Source organism: Prorops nasuta, unplaced genomic scaffold (genome assembly GCF_024137725.1).
Source record: "Prorops nasuta isolate Cenicafe-Biocafe unplaced genomic scaffold, Cenicafe_Pnas_1.2 PNAS00018, whole genome shotgun sequence".
NCBI classification, from domain to species: domain Eukaryota; kingdom Metazoa; phylum Arthropoda; class Insecta; order Hymenoptera; family Bethylidae; genus Prorops; species Prorops nasuta.
Window position 1 is genome coordinate 4227695 of NW_027116815.1, and position 26091 is coordinate 4253785.

At 38.5% G+C, this 26091-nt stretch overlaps 1 protein-coding gene across 15 annotated transcripts in view; it reads left to right on the forward strand.

Moving 5' to 3' along the window:
• The window catches only part of CaMKII (Calcium/calmodulin-dependent protein kinase II), an 84803-nt gene that overhangs the window by 44701 nt on the left and 14011 nt on the right, over positions 1-26091 (forward strand). For 9 of the 15 annotated variants that reach the window (XR_010823710.1, XM_066738135.1, XM_066738136.1 and 6 more), the window contains exons 8-12: positions 227-349; positions 472-555; positions 4635-4698; positions 14600-14686; positions 25074-25130. Coding sequence is in view for 14 of the 15 variants with exons in the window: in XM_066738135.1 (XP_066594232.1) it covers positions 227-349; positions 472-555; positions 4635-4698; positions 14600-14686; positions 25074-25130 (415 nt within the window). In the remaining variant the exon portion in view is untranslated. The remainder of the gene's footprint in view (positions 1-226; positions 350-471; positions 556-4634; positions 4699-14599; positions 14687-25073; positions 25131-26091) is intronic. The other 6 variants (XM_066738137.1, XM_066738144.1, XM_066738145.1 and 3 more) reach the window with 3 other exon arrangements.

The window sequence follows — 26091 nt, forward strand, 5'->3', positions numbered from 1 at the left end:
TTTATTACCAATATAAAGCCTCTCGGTGAAGTTTTCTTCTTTCAAAGAGTCTGTTAATCTTATATATATATATCTTCATATAGAAGCAATTGCTTATAAATATATATTGTTAGATGCTATATAGAGTAAAAAGAAGAGAGATATGTAGCTTTTGCTGCCTCCAAGTGAGAATTACGAGATTCCGATCTAATCTTCCGCCGATTGTACGTACGAATCTCGCTTTCAGTATCCGAGTCCAGAATGGGATACCGTCACGCCAGAGGCAAAGACCCTCATCAATCAGATGCTGACGGTTAACCCGAACAAAAGGATCACCGCTAGCGAGGCGCTCAAGCACCCATGGATCTGCGTAAGTTTTAACCAAAAGCTTGACATTTTATTTTTATATTATCCATCGAGAGCTGTATACCTATATATACAGCTTGTTAAGCCATGCAGTATCTAACCAATTTCTTCTTTCGATAATTGCAGAATCGCGAGCGCGTGGCATCGGTCATGCACCGGCAAGAGACTGTGGATTGCTTGAAGAAGTTCAACGCCAGGCGCAAATTAAAGGTAATCTTCCAGTTAATTATATATTTATTTATATTCTCCAAATTCCATTTTCACTTTACAAGGTAAATGTGGAAAATTCATGATCAACCAATTACAGCTGTAATAATAAATTTGAAGATAAGTCTGATTTCAAAGATTCAATTGGAATTGCTTTAAATGCAAACAAACGCAGCTGCTACAGCCTTTATTTCGATCTTTGTTGTGGTGTGTGCCGAGTTTTCATCGTTATATTTGCGAATCTGCAGTAGAGCAAGTATATAGGAATAGGTGGATGCACCTATAACGTAGCGGACCAACCGGATGTATTCGCGGTACCAAGCGAGTCCCGGAAGCACCTTAAGGATGCCATTACCATCGTTGCACCATATTATAGTTTTTCGTATGGCTCCACACCATTCAGTCAATTCACGTCTTCCACCTTCTCTTTCTACCAAAATTGGATACTTTTTTTAAACGCAAGGCAGTGCACCACACGCAAAATCCAAGCGTATTATTTGGAGGATATACGGGAAAAGATATTGAAGAAACAACCTACGCAACTGCGATATATTCATAATTGTTTCTTCGCCTCTTACACGTAGAATGCCTGACACGTACTGTTTTTGTCATTAGCTGCATGCAATATGCTGAACAGTTTAAAGACTTTCAAGTGGCTATATATTCTCGCGGTGCATTATTACCATCCGAAGCAGAATTAACGCAGCGCGGAATGTGCAATCCAAGTCCATGTTCGCCAGTCCGCGTTGTCTCTCCCATGGCGCCTAAAGTACACTATATATATGGTATGTAGTTGTGACCGTTCACCGCCTATGACCTTGCGGAAGGAGCAACCTACGAACAGCAAACCGACGATGCTACCTATATGTATACGTATATACACCTGCAATTATAGCAGGATTCTTTTAAAAAGTGACCCCATCGATCTCCATGAGAAAAGGACCGGCGTGCTCGTTCCAGTTATCGACTACCCGATTCTATAATACATGTATATGTCTGTCTATACTTATTAAGAATGATCGAGAAGGCTGAAATAATTTATCAACGAAAAAAATTAGATAAAACCGGAATTTTTAAAAGCTGCAGTTGGTTCTTCTCTAAAATCCTCCATGAATATACACGTGATCATGAAGAGCATGTGTTGCGTGTACTATATACTACATACCCAGTTTGCGAGAGAAGGATGGAGCAATAAGTACCGAGCGATATCGATAATTGCTGATAATGCGTTACAAAGTTCCATTACCGATTGTCGTCGCAGAGGCGCGCGCGAGCGAGCGAGCGAGCGAGAAATCGCATGGTTCTGCAGTGGTCGCAGTCTCGAGTCTACTGCGTATATAAAATTTCTTTCTTTTCAGGCCACTCGCTAGTTTCCTATAAAAATTCCTCTCTATTAGAAGAAAGAGGAGCATCGGCTAGCACAGAGTGCTCCAGGGGTCATGTAATTTCTCACGCTAATGATAATTCATGACGATGCGAGTTGGATGTAGCATCCTCCTCTTTCCCAACACGTCGAAGAGAGATGTGAAAGATTTTTTAGCGCCGATTATCCGGTCCTGCCAAGGCTAACCATCCTCTTCCGCGTAAGATCCATCGACTAGTTGAGAGATCCCACATATTTTTCCGCACTCCAATTAAACGCTGCTGGAACGTTCGAAAGTCGTGTGTATATGTATGTATACGTCCATGAAGCAGTGTACGTGCAGAGTATCAATGGTTGTGTTGCACGTAGAAAGAGGGAGCCACCGCGGACGCTATTCTTGTGTGACGCAAAGCGCGCCAGTATAGAAAACTTTATCTTTAGTTCCTATCGGCAATGTGCTATGAGAAGTCAGTATTTTTTCTCGAGTTTAAGCTTATTCGTCTTTAACGGTGATTCTCTGGAGTGCGAGCGATTCTAGAGGGAGAGAGAAAGAGAGGGGGGGGGGGGGTGTTTACATATGCATATAATCGGTAGCAGTGCAGAGGAACGCTGAAGATCGCTTCACTGCAGCCTCTTCAACGAATCTCTCTTCTTTCCCTTGAAATCGCTAAACGGTCGGTGACTGACGCGACTTGAACCAATTCCGATACTTACAACCGTTGTCTTTTCCCATCTGTATCTATAACTGCGATTATTCACGCCAGTGTTGCAGTTCACTCGATTACAATCCAACGATCGCTCGCTAAAATCTGAAGACGCGTAACTCGTTCGGAAAAACTGCGATGATAAGTTTTTAGTGAATCTTTTTTATTTATAATAATAATAGTAGTGATAGTTATGTATATTCTATGGAGAGTTCCAAGTTGAGGGACAGGAAAAATTTTGCCGATCGAAAATTTTCTTATATTTGATATTGTCAGTGTACGCAGGTTTCGGTAAGATTTCTCGGCAGACTAGCTGGTAAGCACCGCAGGTTACAGGTATATGCATGTATGTATGTATATATATACGGTTTGGAGAATGAGCGTGTAAGGGAAAATCGAAGATTCGATATTGACGGCTCGACCTACAGCTCCTTTTAATATATTATGACCGGTATATAGGTTCGTATATAAGAATTGTTGCGTTATGGTCGATTAACATTAGTAAATTATCAAGCGACAGTGGAGAAAAATGGGGTAAAAGACTTTTTAAAAATTACACAAGGTCTCGTAAATATTTTCTTTTATTTTGTCCATTGTACTTGGTGATTTTTCGTGAAATTCGACGTAACGCAATTTAGCTGGAATCAAAATAGCCTGCTGACATTGCCCGAAAATCAAGTTTTCCCAGGTAACATCTGGACGCGTTTGCGGTAAAGCAAATAACATCTAGTTGGACACGCGAAAACTCTCGCGATGAGTTAAATATTCATGAGAGTTAAATAACAAGTGAATAGCTGTATGAATTGAAGAACCAACAGAGACCACTCATTGTAAACAGAACGATCTCGTTTATTCACCTGCGTTTTTCTCCCTCGCTCTCACGCGTGCGCGCAATAAACTGCAAATTTTCCTTTCTTTACGACTATTCGCTCTGGCAATTATTAATGAGCACTGTACACAATCGCGAAACACAAATTTTCAACAAATTCTTCGAACACGTGCGGCAACTCGTAATACTACGTTTAGAGGATTTTTTAGACATTTAGCAATTCGGCAAATCGAGAGCCACGAGTTTTCATTCGATCAAACGTATCAAGTATCGTCGTAAAGCGGTTGTATTAAATTTCGAAAAGTTAAATTACAATTAAAGGATGAAAATTGTTTCGCTGGCCCTTTTCAACCAGAGCCAAACAAAATTTTCTCTTTTCAAACTCTTGTCACTGAAAAAGAGAGAGAGAGAGAGAGAGCGGGAAAACTGCAAGCAGAAAAGCAGGCTTTCCTGTAATTAAAACTAGCTGAAGTGTACGCGCGCGAGGTGAGGATATCAGGCGTTCTTTTGATCTCTGGAAAATTATGTATTACAGAGAGCGTGGCGTGAAATAATAGTTGCGATAGTATAGTAACGGTAGTCCGCGAGACAAAGAGTAATTATTGAATTGAAAAATGGGTCAGGAACGGGCTGGCTAATGAGTTATCGAGTGCAATTGTGTTGGTGCAGCTGGAGTTTCGCTCGGCGAGCTGCTAAAGGTTTGGAGCGAAAAGGAAACGATACGCGAGTCTCCTTGCGATAAGGCCTGCAAATAAATAAGGAACGGCGATCGATCGGTTGGAGAAAAAAAGAAAAACCGAAGAAGAAGAAGAAGAAAAAGGAGGAAGCTAGGTAATAGCATGAGGGCTTTCAAGAACAAATTCCTCTTATGTAGACAGCAGGAGCCAGCCATGCCAGAGGTGAATGAATCACAAGAGGTCACCAACTAAACTTTTCTCCACAATCTCTATATTACTATATATATATATACAACTATACACATATATACGCTATACATATTCTACCCTATTTATCCGATCGAACGACCTTGCTAAATTTACCGTAGCTTATTCCTTTGCTAACAATTTAACATTAATTTGCTCTTTCTGAAAAAACGTGCAAATTGTCACGTTGGAGGAAAATTCATATGATTATAGATCATTGTGACAATATCTGGTATTGACCAGTGTTAATTTGACTGTTACAGGGCGCCATTTTAACGACCATGATTGCCACGAGGAATCTTGTTACCAGTAAGTATGATGCACATGGTAAGTACCTCCGGCCCTCTTCAACGCTTCATGAACCACGACAGACAGTACTTTTAATACTTCCCTACTAAACCCTACATACAGTCCTCTAACTACTTTCTTTGTCATCCACTTTCCAGCACCTAATTCATACACGTTCTTCTTCACCCTACGATTTCCAACACACAGAGCATCTCTCTCTCTCTCTCTCTCGTCTACCCATATATAGTCATTCCCTCGAAAATCATGATGGCATTCCGTTCTGTGGAAAGAATTTCAAGCAATCCCTTTTCTAGCTCTTAAATAATTCCATCATTCTTTCTTCGTGATGATAATTACAATGATAAACATTAATAATCATAAATTTCGAGCGACTTAAGAAACAATGAGAGATAATTCTGTCGTAGTGAATTTTACCATTAGACTCGGAGAAATTACTCTCTTCTATGTATCTGACCAAGAAAAGTGGTCGTTTGTCTTTTTCTGTTTCGTGAGAATAGTATTGGACGTAAGGGAGTATAATTGGTGAACGTGAATCGAGTGGAAATGGCCATAAAACGGAACGCCTGAGTCTCACAGACATCCTTGCTCGTGCACAGAAAGAATTAGAAACGCGTGTCGGCCGTGTCGTCGATACTCGCCATAAGTGGAAGGTCACCCACTGTACGATCGAGCGAGCGAAATGAATTTTAATTCGCGCTATAACCATCCGCAAACATAAATCGAACGTCGCGGACTGTGATTTATTTTTACCAGCGATTCTCTCTCTCTCTCTCTCTCTCTCTCTCTCTCTCGAATATTCTCTCGCCAATCGATCTCATTAAAATTCGCGATCGCGTCAAATTTATTTTCCAATAGGATATATCTGACGTACGTGTAATTGATTGCTATTCCCTCGCTCGCTTCTAAATCGTTTGTAAAAACCTTGCAAGAAAAGTGGGAACTCGCTCAATTGTTCGGTGCAATTTATCTAAAGCTCGTTTGTCTCCTCGCGTGATATTTATTGGACGTCGATGCACTTTTGACCACAACACCGCAATCCCTGCAAGAACCATGGCATGTTACCCTGAGATAACCCTGCAGCGCAAAATCTTCTTCGTTTCTATTTAGCATTTGTCGCAGACTATCGCTATAAGAGTACATATACGTGCGATTCACGAAATATAATTATCCAATTTGCATTTTCGAGTTAACGAGAGTGCCGAGAGACTATTATAGGACCTGAAATTTTGCCGGACGTTCTTTGGAAATTGAAATGAACGGAGCTACGTGATCTCTTCAAGATCTAAAATTCATAGCTGTGTTGAAACTTTTATGACGAGCAAACGAAATAGATTAATCGAAAAATTGAAAATTGTGGTCAGTTATACTTGCAAGTATAAGAATTGCGATATTATAACGTGGTTGTTGACTTTTCCATGTATATGTATACCTACCATGTAGAAGCAGATATATAACTTGAAATGTTTGTCATATAGTCAATTAGTCACGCTAGTGAGGCCAAGTAGCGATCCGGGAAACGCGAATCGACTCGAGTATACACAGTGGAATCGAGCAGTTTCTCTTGAAATCTGCACGTGCTTCATCGCGTCCTTTCGTTTCGCTTCGTTTCACTTTCCTACGCGTCAGCTGCGCGTGCCACGTGAAAAACCTCGAAAAACACGAAATTACGCTAAAATCTATAACTCGACGCGTTGAATCGACACCATTTCTCTATCACTTTACTTTGAAGAAAAAAATGTATTTTTTCGTCGCGTTAATCAAATAGTTGAACGAGCGATCTTCATTTCTCACCGATAAGCTTATTTTCCATCTGATTTAAATTCTCTCTTCAAGTTCCTTGTTGGTCGAGTCAATCGCGGTTTACACAGTGTCAAGATACTCTTTGTAGTATCGTTAGACCTCTCTTGGTGGAAATTAGCAAAAGTCGACCAAGTAACCAGTGCGTACGTGTGGTGAGACATTGACAATTACGTATAGGTAACGCGCGAGCTCGGAAAAAGCATTTATGCGTCATGACTGCAATATCTACCTATATATATATATATATATAGCGCTTTTAAATAGGCTTTAACTGTTTCGTTCGAATTGCGAGCATCAACCATTTATCTAAACGTTTGATAAAGTTTAAGTATAAAGCTTAATTAATAATACCGACACGACACTTGTAATGAATTACATATAATAGAAGTTTATGGTGATTGTCAATATTGCATATACCATATATATAAATACGCATTAAAATTTCTCTTTTGTACACGCACGTAATATGTACACACGAAATCTCTCTCGCTTATTCAAAAGCTGTTATTTGCAAATACAAAGCTCTGTCAGTAGCTATATAATTTTCGTTTACTGCGACCATTAGGAAGAAAAGGGTTTGTGCGCGAGCATTTTTACGGCCTCCCTCGTAAAATGTGATTAAGAAAAATAAGACTGTTACGTAACGCCCGTGTTTGAACTTTGGAAAAACCTATGTGTCTGTGTATATGCGTGCGTGTGTGTGATGATAATATTGCAGTTGGGGAAAGGCGTTAAACTAGAGATCCTGCGTATATATATAAATACATGCTAATTCCTGAACGTTCGTGCAATCGCGTACATACTCGGTCTGAATTTCGCGTGTTAGTTTTTATCAATATTATTTAATTAAGAGCACAAAAGCGTCCCTATATAGAAGAAACACGTCCCTTTTAACCGAGTAGCTGATATGAGCATCCTGCATTTTGGTAGAGACACGTTGAATTCGTGTGTGTTTCTAGAATATCAGTTATTTCTGTGTTACCTGTTTCGTCTCAACAATTATCCTATCCATGGTACGATATAATCTCCCACGCTCTCTCTCTCTCTCTCTCTCTCTCTCTCTCATGCTGACCTTTTCTGTCTATTCGTATCAAATATACTATATATACTGAACACATTTTACCCTCGTACTCTGACATCTCCAATACTTGTCTCGTAGCATTATTATTTGAGAAATATCCTAAGGGTCTTCTTGTCTTTCGACTTTGCCTTGAAAAATTACACACTCGTTATATACATATAATAAGAAAATGTTCAGTTTTACGCGAAACGGTATTTTTTGCTCCAATTTCAAACGGAAAGTTCCTTTGCTTAATCTATTACCGTAAATTCTCTATGAAACTTACATCGTCGCCTTTGTTGCTTTTATTCGTGTAATAAAAGTTTGATTTTTTTCTCGTTCGCTCAGTTTATTTATAAACTTGTAAAAAAAGCAAATTCTCATCTGAAAATTGATCAGACTATTCAGCAGAGTTGTGTCCTCCTCGAGTGGGGGAGATAGCGCCTCCTCCGAATAATTTTTCCTTCCTTCTTTTGGTCGGAATATTATTAGCAAATAGAGCGTACAACAAAGAGGATAGATAAAATATGTGGAGAACGATGATGGGAGGAAACTAGACGGAAATCAATAAGTTGGCAGGCGGATATTCATACAGGGGATACCGCATACCGCACTTCTTTACCGGAGTTGCTTTTTATTATCGTTGGCCACGACGCTATATACATCACTCTTGCAAAACTTGTAGCTGAAACAATTATATCAAGCTGGTCGCGCATATCGATGGAGTTTTCCCTTTACTTAATTCTATCTCGTTTTGAGCCTCGGGACTATATATATCTTCTGAAAAGTTTCAACTTGCATTGTCGAGTTAACTGCAGCCTCCTGCCTTTTCCGATGCTTTCGAAACTTTCTTCTCGATGTGTATATATATACTGACTCATCTCCCTTATTTCTTCATCTTCTCCATTTTCGTCTTTTTTTTCTTCCTCGCTATTGGCTAATCGCCTGCAAGGATCGCCATAAGCTTATGCCTTAAAAATAAACTATCTCCCAGAAGTTTTACAAGCAAATTATTCACTCGCTTTACCGTGCCCTGCAACTACATCTTTATATATATATACTATACGTAAACTTGCTTTTCGATCTCTCTCTTTCTCTCTCTCTCAGTCTCAAAAAATTTGGTACGCTACAACACGGGCCACTCATCTTTTAGAACGATGATAAAGCATCATTCCCACTCTGTAATCAGGCCTACTCTATCCTTCTAGCTTTTTGAGGTTTCATCACAGTGTGCTATATATATATATATATAGTTCCACAGTGCAAGAGACATATATATTTTGAGAAATTGTTTCAAAGCGACGTACAACTGGCGTCGTATCGCTATCCCACATGTTTTCTCCCCAATGGACAAGGGGGCCTCCATTCCTTCAGAGCTTTGTCGCACCATTATCGATTATCCGTCTCCCGAATTTCCTTTACCGCGCAGATAACCAGCAGATGCGCACTCCGTCATTAAGTTTTAATTGAAAATCGCGCCGCCATGCCAGTTTAATTATAGCCGCATCCGGTCATCATTAATTACACTGTTGTGCAGTAATTATATTCTGAGACGAATGCAGAGGAGCAACGTAATTTCTTTGTTCTTGAGAAAGGATTATTAACACGAACGAGAGCTTATTGCTTATCCTGACAAATTAGCAGAAAAAGATAGCTTCGCGTGTAATAGGGGCAGAAGCGTAAAATCTATGACGTCCTTAGGTTTCTGCTCATTTATGAGATTTCTTTTTCTTGGAGGAAAAATCACGAAATTTCAGGTAAAATAAAGAGAAGGGAGGGAGGGGGATTCTGATCTTTTTAGAAGGAATGCACCACAAGAGCAAATCTGCGCTTCGTATCTCGCTAGCCAAGTAGCCAAGCCAGCCTTGTCGCGCTCATCGACCTTGCCTTATTATCCCCCAGACGAACTATAACTATTTCTGCCACATCGTTACTTTACTTTAGCGGCTTTCACCTTTATAATTTGGCGCAACGACGACTATGCGAATTTGCAAAATTTGTCGATTATCAAATCAAGAAACGCTATATAGAAGCAGTATGAAATTTAAGGGTGCCCTTGCAAAAAGTTAAATAGAAAGATAGCTATATACTTCGAAGAAAAGGGTTGAAACGCGAGTTCATAAGGCTTTTCAATTGCTTTGGATTTTCTTTAAAGAGACATTGGCGACGCAATGCGGCGAGGGATCGATTACCGGGACAGCAGTATTCCTCTACAGTCCGGCTGGAATATTGGACTTGCAAATGACGCGTAGACTGGTTCAACTCACCTGGCCAAGAAAACGCCTGCGAGTCTACACAATAGCATAAATATTCTCCCTTTTTTCCTGTATTCCTCACCTACATGCACTGATGCACACAAATATACATCTCTCATCTCACTCTCACTCTCATTCACGCACATTTATCTCAACCTTTCTCTCACCATCCCTCTCTCCATCCTCTCTCTATACAGCGTACACTGCATATATACTATAAATATTTCCATCTCCAAGGGACAGTACTTTTTTTGTTTTCCTGACGGAAGCACTCTGCACGCAAAGTGGGTCGGAGGTGCAAAGGACACTATTTTCATCTCTCAAATCAGAGACTACGAAAAGCGGCGTGTATTTGACGCAGTTGGAAATCTCAGAGACCGATCGAGCGCAGTTTTGCGCGTCATTCGGCGTTTCCTGGCATTTCCTCTTATCAACATCTATGTATAATTGTATTTTACGAGTGTTTTGAATCAAATGACACGTTGGACGGATGTATAAGACTGGAAGAACTTTGATTCATATAGAATATGCCATGAAACGCAGAATTTTCTGCGATACTAGTATATTTATACGTATTTGTATAAAATGAGCCATTGACGAGTTGATCTAGCACTTGAACGATTGGTTTGCGGGAGCTCGAGATTTTTCTTGCAAATTATTGTGTTGCGCGATAGGTATTAACAGTGGAAGAACTCGAGTTAAAAACCTCCAATCGGTCGATTGCATCAGGCCAACGTATTTGGCATGCCACACTATTTCCCTTGACTGGCCCGTACATACGTGCAAAACCCTCCATCATTATCAACCTCCTCCTTTAGTCCTTACTTCCGCTTCCCCTGAAGATGCCCATAACCAGCAGAAATTGCGCAGCGTTTCGAGCACATCGCCTACATAAATATATAGTAATATACACCAGCAGCAGATATTTTACAAAGACTTGCTGTTCTTGTTGTTGTTGTTATTGCTGTTGCTGTTTACTGTTATCATTGTTATTGCTATTCCTGTTTTTCTCTACCGCTTTTCTCGAGCGATCTTTCTTGCATATATACTGCAACATTCGAGTGCTAAGCCATCTGAAAAATTACACTCGTCAATTATTTTTTCTTTCATTTTTCTATATCATCTTTTTCACCTTTTTCCTTTGCATTTTTACCGAAGTCTACCGTAAACTAGCCATTCCTAGGTGCAATTTATTAACATACCGTGAAGTGTAGCGCGTATCTCGCGTATATAAAGGTCCATGGTATATAGACTCGGACAAAATTTTTCACCTGGTAAACATCTTTCATTGTGTAATAACGAACAACTTTGCTGATATAATAAATTATTCGTCGTATCAATAAATTTTGTTCATTATTGCAGTGAAAAGGGTTTTTACTGGCTGAAAAATTTTTACGAGTCTAGATAGTTCTACTTGTTTTTTGTTCCGTTTACATCATTGTTGCGGACGACGTGCGACTACGTAATTTTTGCTTGATCGGAACTGCAGGAATTTGAGTTAGAGGTATAGTGGGGTGGGTGGGAGATGTAGCAATTGCGATACGGCGAAGTAAAAATTTTGTAGTTAGAGGTAAGAGGGGGGGGGGGGGGGGTTTAAAGTTTGACAACTGCATGGGGAGTGTCGTAGCGCGAGAGCAATCAAAGCTTCTATTCATCTTTGGAAAGTTGGTCCGTCTGGTCTTCCAGCTCTTTCGCGTTACGTCGCGTTTGTGCCCCTTCGTCACTGACCGTCTATCTCACACAGTTTAGAAAGCTTTCGAGATAATTTCGCTATCCTATAAGCAAATGCTTCGCGACACTCCAATTTCTCTCTCCCACCCGGTTGAATTTTATTCACCTCCCACAAATTACGAATCGAGCCTGTTATAATCAGTTTTTATAATTCGTCGACATTTTTGATACGAGCAATGTCCTCGCATACTCATCAAAATTTGTTACACCTCTCGTCTTTATATATTCTACCCCTTTGTTTTGGTATAAGTATTTATTTATATATTAAGTATATTTAGCAGTAGATATAAAAAACTAAACGATGGAGCATTTCAAAGCTTGGGTGGGAGAGAAATTGCGCCATATATTTTTCTTATCATTAAACTTAAGCAGCATGATTTGTGTCAAGTAGAATTGATCAAGTAGTTTAATCGTGTAAAATGTCAAGTTTTTTGAGTTTGTGGATTATTTGTGTAATCCGTGCATTATATGCTTAATTATACGTTGTAACACTATAGGGATAAACTTGGTTATTTTCTGTGTAGAATTGCTTTTATCGTGAACGATATAGCGCGATAATCGGTAAAATTTCAGTGAAAAAGCTTGTCCGCGTTGGACAGTCACGTATCTCATCTGAACGAGTCTTCTGGCTTTTGTCATGAACAGTATAATTGTGTTAATACATATATAGATAAAGTATAGGTATATCGTGAGAAATGGGCAAGTTTCATTAAATTGATAGTACTGATTGGTTCGTGTATATATATATTGTAATCCAGCTGAAATCAGCGTCAATCTTTGTCAAAGCTTTCCTCGCATTAAATTCTAGAATAATTAACTTTCGATTATTCTTAGCATCATCCTTTCATTTTCTCTCTCTCTCTCTCTCTCTCTCTCTCTCTCTCGTTCTCTTTATTTTCTGCTTGTTCGCAATTTGTCCCTTCTTTCTCAGAGAAGAATGTATCCAGTATAGCAGCTTTTCCAGCCAATCCTAATCTCAATCGCCGATACGTACTTTCACGAGAATCTGCAAAATCCAGGCCGTGGAAATTATTCAGTATAGTCTGCTGCAACCCCTTTCCAATCCATTTGGCATCTTGCGCAGAAAATGCGAGAAAAGAATAGAAAAGAATCTAGTGTAGAATAGAGAGCAATGAAAGAAAGTAAAGTGGCGTCGCGCAGCTTCGAATTTATTCATTTGTATAAGGAAGCGATGTTAACAGGAAGTTTGTGTGTCTGTTTGGTTTACTCTTCATCGTCCGACCTTTGGTTGACCCTGTCGTTACCACTCACAAACCAACCGAATTCTCGATCCAACCACAATATCAACCAACCAATCGAAATCTCGTTGACCCGTGGCTTGTGATAAAAAGAAAGTGGTAAGACGTGCTTTTTTTTGCATTACCAAGTACTCGCTCTTTCTCTCTCTCTCTCTCTCTCTTTTATCTCTTAAATATACTTTAACTCTAACTCTTTTTCTCACTTTATCTATAATAGCTAATTCTCTGTATCTTTTAACAACCCCTCTTTAAATGCACCTAATACTACATCCTTCTCATTTTTCTCCCTGTATGTTATTATTGTCTAAATTTGCAAAATAACATGACCTAGCTAATCTAATCGAACACTTCCTCGGGATATTTCGTATTTCTCTCCCTCTCTTTCCACTAAAATTTCTTCTAAAGGCACTTATTGGATGTCCACTTCTATAATTCTTTTTACTCTTTTTGCTCTTTTTCTTCTTCTTTAACTTGTTCGAATATATTTGAGTTTTGGCAAGTACAGCAACGAGGAAACATTCAATGAAGCTGCTTTATGTCATGGAGAATATTTAATCAAAGTTTTCCAATAAGATACAATACGTAATAATGATATACATTGTATGTATTAAATGATTTATATATGAAATTTGAATGTTTCTTAAGAGAGCATCGGTGGTACTTTTTCTTTAATCTCGTTGCTATGCTATAATTTATATATTTCTCGATTCCTTCGGATTGGTAAATCTCATTCGATCAGCTTGAGAAGGACATCGAGCGGACAAATTTAGCTTAAACGTGGCTGGCGCCAACGCGGAATGGAAAGCTTTTCGGGTAACTGCACGTGACTTGCTCCACTCACGTATGCGTGTGCATCTGTTTATTGCACGAATTGGCATGAATAGACACGGAATTCTCCGCTCTGAGCTTCTAGCATACCAATAGCCAACTGGAAAATCGCAAGGAGGCCAAAAGAAAATCAATAATAGCCAAATTTATGGAAAAAGAAAGCTATTTTTTTCATCTTTTCAATACGATGCAGAATAATGACCAAAATACTCAAGTGCTCTGCTATATTTATATATACATAGATTTGTGGAAACGACTTCTTATTTCTAATATTTTCCACTTGTGCAAATCACAGAGCGGAGAGTTATTCTAGCGCACAGTGGATGCTACGTTGCATGCTAATAAATATTCGTGTCGTCTTACGGCGTTTCATAATCAAGACCCTTTCCCCAAGATCCACAAAACACACGTCTAAAATATTCCTCTCTAATAAATATCAACATTTCCTCCTTTCTTCTCACGTCTGTTTAAAAGCTTTGATAGGCCCGGCCGACGCACACATAATCGGATTTTTTATAAGGATTGTAAACTCTGCAAAAATTCTCTCTTATCTTTTATATAGCAATGAGAATATGCTTATTATCAATGAACGCTGTTTAATGTAAAGTTTGCAAATTTCACAGGGACGTAAAGGAATTGACCAACTTTAGCAAGCTCGACTCCTTTATGTTGCATAATTTTTCAATTAATTCGGGTCTATCACCCTCCCCCCCCCCCTATCCCTCTCCACCTTTTCCTAATTCCTTCCAATTATTCTCTTTATCTCAATATTGATTGAATCAATCTTAATTTATAAATTACTACGTCTATTTAATAAAACTACTCTTTTCTCTTTAATCAATAATAAACAGAATGATTATTCTCTCTCTCTCTCTCTCTCTCTCTCTCTCTCTCTATCTATCTATCTATCTTTCTCTTTCTCTTTTTCTTATCTTCGAAAAACACGAGGAAATTAATGATTTACTAAATAGCTTTGCATACTTCAGGTCGTACGATGACGAAGAAGGGCGATGGCTCGCAAGTCAAGGAATCATCCGAAAGCAGCACAACGATCGAAGATGATGACGTAAAAGGTAGGATAACACTGAAAGTTCTTATACTGAGATTTTATTCAATATAAACGATAAGAATAAGGCATATATGAACATTTTGAAGACTCACCTTATAGTACAACCGGACCGAGTGACTGATTCTATATAAGATAACAAGAGGAAATTTTGATACCCCTGATAATCTTTCATATATATATATATATAAGGAGCTCTGTTTACCAGAAAATCAAGTTTAAAGTTCCTTCAGCTGCTGAGCAATTTAATACATAGAAAAGTAACTGACTTTGTTTACACTTTGATTTACCCTATAGCTTACGAGACTGCATTATACACTTGTACTAAATCGATCAGCAGTTGAACAAACTTTAAGCTCAATTATCTATGAGTATTTTTATGTATAGAATCAGCCACACGTACTACGATTTCGATCCACCCTTTATAATATAAATATACAGGGTGTTTCAAAAGTCGTGGTGAAACCGGAGACCTTAAATAAGGGGAAAGGGGGGTAGCACATTTTGAAAGGGAAATTCTTGTAAAGTTTTTTAATATTGTGAATATTTACTAAGTTATATAAAAACATGTTTGGGCGAAGAATCTGCATAAATTCATATGCAGCTCGGTAAATCTGAATATTATTTTAACAATTTACAAAAGTTCTTTGCAGATATGATAATAACGATAAATAAAGTCCAATAACTTTTTGTTGTGTTGCTAATATTTTTCAAGTTATGAAAAAATATATGTAAACTAAACGTATGGTTATGTAACTCTATAAATATCAATATTAGGATAAAAATTTATTGCAGCTTTTTATTGCCCATTACTATATCCATAAAAAAATTATTTTATACAATTTCCAATATTGTTCATATTTAACGAGTTACATGATAATATTTGCAAGCTATCGACCTAACGAATTAACACCCAGACGGATTTTTATGCAGGGTAGTTGAAAAATATTGGCAACACAAAATAAAGTTATAGGATTTTTTATCATCATTATTATATCTTTAAAAAATCTCTTATAAATCTTGTTAACGTTATTAATATATAGTTATGAAGCTGTTTAACAATTTACGCAGAATCGTGGCCTAATCATTTTTTTTATATCTATTCCGGTATAAATAATAAGATAATTTTAAAAATTGTATAAGAATGTTCTTCTCAGAATGGGTCGGTGTATGATAGTACTTTCGAGCTGACAGGAGATAATCAGATACCTTGTATATGTATATGTATACATGGATTCACGCATTTCGGGGAATCTGGTTTTCCCTTTGGCTCGAGTTGAAGTCAATAATTAATGGGTTCAGTCGACGTTTCGCATCTCGACATGAATAATGGATCTCGATCAGTCGATGGAGATCGACCGATCGATCCAAATTAACAAACTATTTCTCGATCGAAGAAATTTAGAAAATCTGCAATGTTATTTTGCGAAATGATAAATCGCCCGTCCGTTTATACTCGCTTTCAGTTCCCTGCAACCATCAGCAATCAGTATGCCATAATTTCTCACTTGATCCTCACTCGCGATTTGCGCCACTCTTTAGACAAATCTTTTAGATCATATTTTGATCCAACAGAATTTTGTCTATACTTTGAAAAAGTATAGAAGCAGCTTGACCCACGAAATTTCGTAGAACACTGCCCCTGTTTTCTTTTCAGTGGCTCCAGGCCATAGCTCTTTAGATGCAATAAATTTTTAGCAATTTCTACTATATAGAATTATTGTATTCTTGTTTTTCGCGTGAAACGATAGGTATACCTATATATATATACAATAGTTTAGGATTAGTCTTCGGCTAAACTACCCGTATGCGAGAGATTCGTATACTTTTCAGGGTAGTTTGGCCTAAAATGATTAAAATGAGCTTTTGCAGCACGGAGCCACACACACAAACAAACCTATATACGCCTTCTCTGTAGCTTATTTGACTTTTAATACTGCCGAACAATATCTCTTATCATCTCGTCCCAAAAGTCAAGAATCGAAAGAACCAGAAATGAACAACAATGTTTAATACAATAATGAAATTTCGATTCTTAGCTTTTCGCCTCCACGCTGTATTTTCTTGCTGTCTCTTCGCGTTACATATCTGTGGCACTACTATGAAAATCGTGAATATTCTCACCCTTTCTCTCTCTCTCTCTCTCTCTCTCTCTCTCTCTCTCTCTCTCTCTCTCTCTCTCTCTCTCTCTCTCTCTCTCTCTTTATCTATCTATCTATCTATCTGTCTATCTATCTCTCATACAAACACACGCATACACACTCTAATAACATCGATCCACTCGTCAGTCACTGTCCACATTTACACATCTGTGAAATCACAGCGAACGCGTGATTGATCGTAATGCAGACACAAACACATGTATAACGAACAAGACGAGAAAGGTCCATTATACCGTGGAATCGAAATCATTAAACACCGATTCGATAAATTTGAAGAAATGCTTCGGTTTGATCGTTGAACGATCGAATTGTGAACGCGGCAAACCACTCTATAATTTCACTGGCTTGTTCTTCGTAGTGAAAGACGAGTCGATTAAGATTTGCACAGCTCCTAAAATCACATGCGGCACACTGGGATACATTTGGAAGGTACATAATAGAAGCATGAGGAAAGATATACGGAAGGTTGGAAATTGTAGGAAAGTTTTGGTAGTTGGTTAGGTATGGGTGAACTCGCAGTCTCTACTGACTGTCTCTAGTCGCTTCTGCCTGTTACAGTCTGCCAGAAGATCGTGATTGGAAAGCTCGTTGAAGCAGGCAAGGGTTTAACTGGGATACCTTATCCAAGAGCTGAAGCTCCTCTTGGATGAGGAAGAGAGAGATATTCGAAAACATTCTCCGTATCGCTCGTATTATCGATCGATTCTGCTTTACACTCCCATAACGGCCTGTAACCCAACAACCAACAACCTCTACCCTCTACCACCCGACTCTGACTCGGCATCGTTACAGTCTTACTTAGTTAGATCGAGGATAACGTTAGTAGTTGCCTACCGCGATTCAAATATGTACTACGATCTAATATAACTTCTTTCTTCCTCTATAATATCTATAGTTGAGTCGCTTTCTTCAACATTCCGCTCTGGTCAAATGTTAATTGTTTAATTAAAAGATATAGAGTTTACTTTTTCTATTTTTTTTTTTGTTTTTGTTGAGAATAGCCAGAATAGTGTCGTTGGCTCAATTTATTATTTTGATAATATAGAATTAGTAATTTTGCTTTATTTATTTGAGACTTTCATTACGGACACGTAATTAGCTTTGAGTTAATTGCTTGGTTAATTAGTCTAGTAGTAGTGGTACACGTGTCCGCTTGATTTTGACTGAAATTTTGTAAATTGATTTTGAGGAGCTTGCAGAGCTTGCAGAGCTTGAGAAGTTTGCAGTTTTCGTTGTAAATTTACTTGGTGGTATTTCTGAATAGAACTGTCAAATGTAAAAGGGGCTGCAAAAAAGCAACAAGAGCCGCTGTAGAAATAAAGTGACAGAGGCTCAGAGACACGCAGAGTTTTCCGCAGGGCTGCCACGTTTAGTGAGCTTTTTGTCGAATCCTCGACAATGTCCTTTGTGGAAAATTTACTCAATGTGGTAGCCTTAGAAAAAGCCATGAGACAATAACAGTTGGAAAACAAGTATCGCACGGTCTTTGCCATTTTCTCCATCTTAGAAATATCGTGCTCACAAACTCACTCATAGCTCATAACATAAAAGAACATGCTTCGAAAAAATAACAAAAAAAAAAGAACAATCAAACGTAGAAACGGGAACCATTCAGAATCCGCCATAAATTTTTACTGCAGAGCTTTTCTGTAAAAAAAAAACACACACAAAAAAAGAGTAGCGGCGTACGCGATGTAATGTTAATCGAGGGGCTGGTTCTTTGCTCGCGCGAAACGATAAATAAATTATAGTCGAAGGGGTTAATTATTGGCGGTTCTCTCGAATGAGGGTGATAATAAGGGGAGGACTACCTATATACATATAAGGGTAAGGAGACCGTCGATAAATTTGTGGAGCATCGATCGGCCTGGGATTCTTGGCTACGACTGCTACGAGCTTCAGGTTCCGTGAATAATTAGGAAAGCCACCGAAGCTGCCACCTTTGCCAAGACCACCGCGCGCCGCGCCGCTCTCTCTCTCTCTCTCTCTCTCTCTCTCTAAATTTCCTACGTATATTATTATACAGTGTATACTTAAAAGAATAGCCCTACAGCAAAACACTACCCGATACTTGACGCATGCATACAATGTATAATACGCCTATATACCACGTATCAATTACAAATAACAAAATACATCCTAAAGGAGAAGCGCACTCTCACGATCACTTCAACTTTCCTCAGCAATTTCATAAACAGGCCAATTGCGTTTACCTTGAACTCACAGAAGAAGCCTCTTTAATAAATAACTCATCCGAAATTTTCCATTGTACCAATAAACATAAACAAGATCATTTCATTGTCTGTATATTTTTCACAAGTTTCTTTCGCGTCTAAATCAAAATATTACCTCCAGGTTTTATCGACATTTTATCTTTGGGACAATAATGCAACTCGATAATAAACAGTGGAAGATTTTGATAATAAGCTAGCATGTCGTATAGTTCCTCGTGAATCGCGCCACGGCTCTGTCTCGTCATATCTATTTTATTCTTCTCTCCTTCTGATTCTCTCTTCATTTTTTTTCTTCTTTTTTTTCTAAACTTCTTTAGCCTCCTGTGGACCACGCGCTAAAGCAGCACTCGGAAGCTGCGCCCAGGTAACTCCTCTGAATAACCATAGAGACTTATACTTATATACGGCTGTTTAATTAGTGACTTTTTTTATTACCTTCTTACCCCTTATTTTTGTCTCTCTCTTATCTCACGCACACACTATCATTTTTAAACTATTTATACAATAAAGTTACGTAAAGTTTGAAAAATCCAATTTGACAAGGCAGGTATTTTCAATTTTTTTCTATACTATATTTATCTTCATCAATAGTTCTATAGATCCCGTATTTTCGCTCGGTAGCTTCAAACCCTTTCGATATAGTTTTTCATATAATTGCACCATTATTTCTCTTACTATTTTCTTATTGAATCTTCAATTCTCATTGTACATTATATTATATTGAGTATGTATACGTGGTACACTAATTTACTTTTCTCTCTATAGAATTTTTGTCGTACCCCACATGTACTATACATATAATAATAAATCATAACTGATAAAGAGTAAGGATCGAGTAAAGAAAAATCGGGCCTTGGGTGAGATGTGTCGAACGGGAGAAGATGCTGAAATATTTGTCGCTAAAAAACGCCATAAATATTCGATGCTGTTATACGTACTTCTCGTTCTGTTCCATTCGACGAGACTTTGCCTTTTGGCGAAAATCTCGGTCGATCGCGAAACCGTGAAAATTGAAATGGTTACGGATACGGAGACGGAAACGGAAGCGGAAGCGGAAGCGGAAATGGAAATGGAAATGGAAATGGACATTCTCGCGACGTTCTCGAAGGGACAGTTTTTCTAATCGCGCGAAACTCCTTTCGCGCTGTTTGACCAGGTGCTCCACGCAGCTCGTATAATCCCCCTTATTACTTCAGTCGATCCATCCTCTACGACAAATAACCCCACTATATACACTATCTATACAGACTCACCCCGTTAGCTCAAGGGATATATAGCTATATACATACACACTTCCGGAATTTTCAACCCAATCTCATCGCACTAATTGACATTTAATCAATTCGCTTATGTTTGCCTCTTGTATACTAATTATTACAATCGTATTCCAGATTCCATTTCAGAGATACAATGTTACTTTCAGCTTATAATACCATAACCTTTATATATCTGCACACACGCTTCACACAACCATCTTATAGCACACAATTTTGTTCTCATCGTCGGTGAGAATTTTAATGGACGATGTTAAGCTCAGCCGTTGATACGAATTAACGAACACATATTCGATTGTTATTGTTCCTTTTGCTCGCTGCTCGCTTTCTCCCTTTAATAATCCTCCCATAGACACGCACATACCACTCTATATCTATATATCTATCTATATCTATATCTACCTCTGGTCGATTTGTCAGACTCTGCGCGCACTGTCCGTTGACCTTTTCTCAATCAGCAGCTCCATCCACAGGAATGAGATAATCGCCTCAAGATCCTGTGCGGGAATGTTCGAGGAGGAGAGTTTTGCCGAGTGAGAAAAGGGTTTAGGATAGCTCAGCCGAGTCACGGAGAGTCGAGGGCGATAAATGCGCGTAGCTTTATATTGATCGACGCTTAGATGCCATGCCACTTGTACTAGAAGCACACCGCATGCATATCCCTCTCCTCGCTTTGCGGCTTTGCGCACGTGTTCTTAGTTCTTCCGGCTTTCTGGGCCACCGGGTCGAGCGTCCAGTGGAGCGCCGCTGGAACAACGCTGAATCACCGACGCGACGCCCAACGGCAGACAACCAAATTCCTCCTCGTCCAATCGGAGACGATCGCTAATTATTATTGGATATACAATTTTTTTATATGCAAAATTATAGCGATTCATTTATAACGTCGCGAATTAATTTTTTCACTGAAGCGGAAGTTCCATTGATTATAATCTAGAAATTGTATCAAGTATTCGAACGAGCATTTTATATCAGAGTTCAAAATCTGTAGAAGCGTTTTAGTGGGGGAAATTCTAACGGTCGTTAAGCGTCTTATTTTGCTTACTCTTAACGCGATAGATTGTCCTTTTAATCGCGACCTCGCGTATATGTATTATAGGACCGTTGATCCGCACCTTTCTTTCGATCGACCTGCTGCACTTTTATATATACACCACCCTATGCTTTTATATATATATATATATATATATATATATATATATATATACAGTCGATCAAGGCAAAGCTCACCGCATTCCTCCTCCCCTTGACACTGTCCAATCAGCGAATCAAAAACGAAGGGAGCAACGCTTCTTATCCCTCCAGCATTATAATTTTTTGCTCTCTCCTTCTCCCTACCACCCTCATCAAAAGTACCGATCGACGTCTTATCGTCGAAGGAATCCACCTCCTTTCGAGCTGGATTTTCCTCTCGGCGAGAAGAACGAGTTATCAGGATTATATAGGGTGAGGCACTTTTCACGCCCCAGAGCTAGAACGTAAAAATTCATTTATCTACGTAACTCTCTGAAGGATATCAATTTTTTATGTAAAACCTCTTTGAATGCAAATAGATGGGAGATTCAAAAAGATCCTAGCCAAAAAATTCACGTAAATTATAGTTAACGTGATTACATTTTCTTACATCTATGCCTCTGTGCTCTAGCTGGTGCGTGTCAAGTAGTTCATCCTATATACAACGAGTGGTCGGTTGAATGTGTGGCTAATCTTATCTTTGAATAGTATATGAATAACTTTGAGAAAAAGGTTCCTCTGCCAATTAAAAATCTATAACTCTTAAAGAAAAAGTTATTGAAGATTAAAAATCATACTTAATTTGGCACTCGGTAACCTCGCATCGAATAACCTTTAATTCTTAATCATTTTTTCAGTAAGGGCTAGATTTAATAGTGGTGAAAGCAGTCTTTTCTTGCAACCATTCATATATTATTCTAATTCATACGGTTAACCATTAATTAACTGACCATTACGGTATCGTACAGGTTGAGCCGCAAATAGTATATAGTGCAAACGATCGCGATGGGTAATTTTACATACACGAGTAAGAGAAAATACTTTGATATTAGAGATTCTTAATTCATACAAGGCTCCACTTATACGAGGAAATCGAGTCGACATTTTTCATGAGCTTCCCAGTGATTAAGTAGAACCTGCACTTATTGTGCTGGTTGCACTTGCTCCGAGACCGTCGAAATGATATTTACAAAGAATGACATCTCAAAGAAAAAATAATGTCTGTCTACGCACTCTGCTTTATATATGGGCTATATACACATAACATAGGATAATAGCATAGCGATGGCAGAGACTAAGCAACCTAGTTTGGCATAAACGTAATCGTAATTCAGGGCTCGGAACAAAGTGCAATATTTTTTGTTGACTCAGTTGATGAGCGAGTAATAGTTGGAAAATCAATAAAAAGTTGCACCTAGCTTCGAACTTTGACGTACTTTGAGATCCACGAGAACGGAAGCGTAAGCAGGTTAGATCAATGCGCTGTGCACGCTTCCGTTTTCGTATTACTTGCACTATGTTTACATTACGCCCAGTAACGTTGCTTCGTCCGCACCCATTATCCTAAGGAAATTGTATTAAATCGGTCGGCAGCCGATCAGACTTTGAGCTCGATTTTCTCGGAAAATAGAAACCCCTGTGGAAAAATGTAATATTAATTTTATCTCTTATTTTTGTATCTTTCTCCTTTCACGTAGAATCATCCACCGGTCGACTGTGCTACGAGATTTCTAGCCCACCCTGTACATAAATAGTTTCAGTGTTAGCGCTCAGCATCTTTGTCGAAAAGCGATTCCACCGGACGAGAGAAGTCTCGTGCGATATTTCCAGATGAAAAGTTGTCGCACTTTTCGCCAGAGCAAACGAGCAGCAAAAAGTATAGATATAGTATATATACTACGAGGAACTTGATCAGGGTTGGTCGAGAGCTTCGTACCGTAAAAGTTTTTGCTGAAAAGTTCATCAGGCTTGAGGAACGCTTGAAGGAGACTTAATACGAACGAGACTTGTCTCGCATAGTGGTTTTCGACTCGCGAAATATATGAACCGTCGCATTATAGCTTATATACTATACGGGGTGGCTCAAAAGTTCCGGGACGGTAGGATATCTGAAAGTGCAAATATTTAAGTGAAAAAAATGTCCAATGACTTGTAAATATTAGTTTTAAAAATCTATCGAGTGGCCTTTCTAGTTTAATCTCTGGTAAAGTATTCAAGGTCGTGCAAAGGTCACCTTGAGTTTCTCAAATGCAACTCAGTCCCTATTCTCTGCTACATATTTTTGTAGCTTACCTCAGGAGCGCTTTCTAAAGTCCTCTTTTTATTTTTGTATTTCATCTAGTCGTGTTTACGAGATAATTCAATTTGAAAGTGTAGGTAGGTGAGCGACCATGCTCGGGTACGCGTGACAGTGACGCACGTTGTACTTCAGCCAAACCCACATATACGTGAAACTCGAAAAGTAAATATCTCGCGTAAACGACTGGGTGAAATGTGAGAATGAAAATATCAGACGTTTAGAAAGTTCTTGAGTTAAGCAATAAGAATATGCAAGAAAAAATAGGATGTTCCATCGAAAAGACTTATTGTGACCTTTAACACTCTCTCCAAGGCTAAACTAAGGAGGCCATTTGATAGGTGTTTAAAAGTACCTTGTATAAATCCACATCTTTGGAGTTTTTTTTACGGGAATGTATAATTCTCGAGATGTTTGACCGTCCTAGTACTTTTCAGTCACTCTGCATATATGTATACATATACATGTATTATACATATATACCTATGTTAATTACGCACGATATATATATATACATATGAATATAGACTATTCTCTTCGTGCATACCAAGTCATTGATATTAAGGTGAGAATAATTAGTATTGCAAGTGCATATAGTACCTCTGTGCAGCTCGCTCCGCATTAGAGGCTCCGATGAATTTTGAACGCAGTGCTGATTTTTGTTTAGTAATTGTCTATAGATCCTGAATATTAAATTTTTCTTTTCTTTTTAACTTCCTTAAAAAAAAAAATTTTTTTCTCTGGAAATTTTTTTTGTAAAAGTGTCGGACTATAGAGGCAAATGCTGCAGAGTACTCACCAAGTCCTGTAAAGTAAGCCTAAGAACACTAAACCCGACCATCCAATCAGGAGACAGATTAATTTGTTTATAACAATTTATAAAAATTAAATTAATGTATCTCCGGACTGAGCTATCGAATTTGAGCATACTTGACTAATTTTACAGTGCACGACGAGCACTCTGCAGCACTTGCCTTTTCCAGATCAACAAACTCGCTTGAAAAATTTCAAAAAAAATGTGTTTTTATGAAAAATAAAAGGAAACAGGAAAATTTAATATTCAGGGTCTACAAACAATTGCTACAAAAAACCATGCACTGCAGCCAGAACTCATCGGAGCTTCTAATGCAGAACCAGCTTCACAGAGGTGCATATAATATCTACCACACTTTTTGTCATTTTTGATGAACTTTTTTCGGGTACACTTATACAGCTATAAATTCTCTCACGACTATGTTTTCGTTGGTATGCGCGAAACAAAAACCAGCTTGATATTTTAATTATAATTATGTAACGAGTAAAACGATGTATGATATATGAATATATATCGTGACGAAAAAAAAAGAACGTAGCTGTAATAAATGATACATTGTCGTCTATCCGTATACGTGATGTATGTGTGTATGTTGTACAGAGGATAAGAAGGGCGGTGTCGACCGGAGCAGCACGGTCATTGCCAAAGAACCCGAAGGTAACCCAACTTAAGACCGAGAAACCTTGCGTTTTGGTGTCTTATTCTGTGTTTTCTTTATCATTTATATACTAGAAATATACTTGACGTATTATTATTTATATCTGTACCTATACATCTTTGCGTGTATATCGATGTGTTTCCGAGTGCGCGTGTGTGGGTGCGGTGCGTTGCGTGAATTTTTGAGCGTAGCGCTCAAAGCCGGCTTCTCCCTGCTAGAGCTCTTATAAATTTATAACATACAATTATAGGAGTAGATCGCGTCGAGTTGGAAAAGACGCGAATCGTCATCATGCGGTAAGAAAATAATGAGAGTTATATAGAGTCCGTTACAGGAGCCGCGAGTTAATTTTGCGGACAAACGCTTCAACCTTTAATATATATACGAGATTTCATATAGAGATGTACCGAGAATAAACATTGACTTTTCGGTATGACCTTCTATAAATTAATCCCGTTTCTCGCGTTCAAATTGTAGTCCTCTTAAAAGAAAAAGAATAATTCCAATTGATTCTTTTCGCGAAATACATATATTTTCCGAAGGAACGGGAGCTTTTGCGCATGCGCGTTCGCCAACCCTATTCGTTCGGATTAAAAGTAGCGATTGTGTGACGACTGATGAAACGCTTTTCCTTCCTCGCAGTCCCCGCCGCAGCAACACGAATTCCCTAATGTATATACGAATGCTCCTCTATTTTCTCAACAGCATCTTCAATTTTTGAAGAAAAGTTTCGGAACAAATGTGTAAAATCCACGAATTTCTACGCAGTACAATTCACGGAATTATGATTGAAAGAACAGAAAATCACGAATTTCATAGATCTCAGTTATAAATATTCCCAGCACGTAGGAAAATCTCGTTAAACATCGGATTGTCGAAGCGTGCTAATTATCGCGTTCTCGTAGATGCATAGGTATAAGGCGAATAGTCTCGGGATAGAATTGATCGAAAAAGGGGATG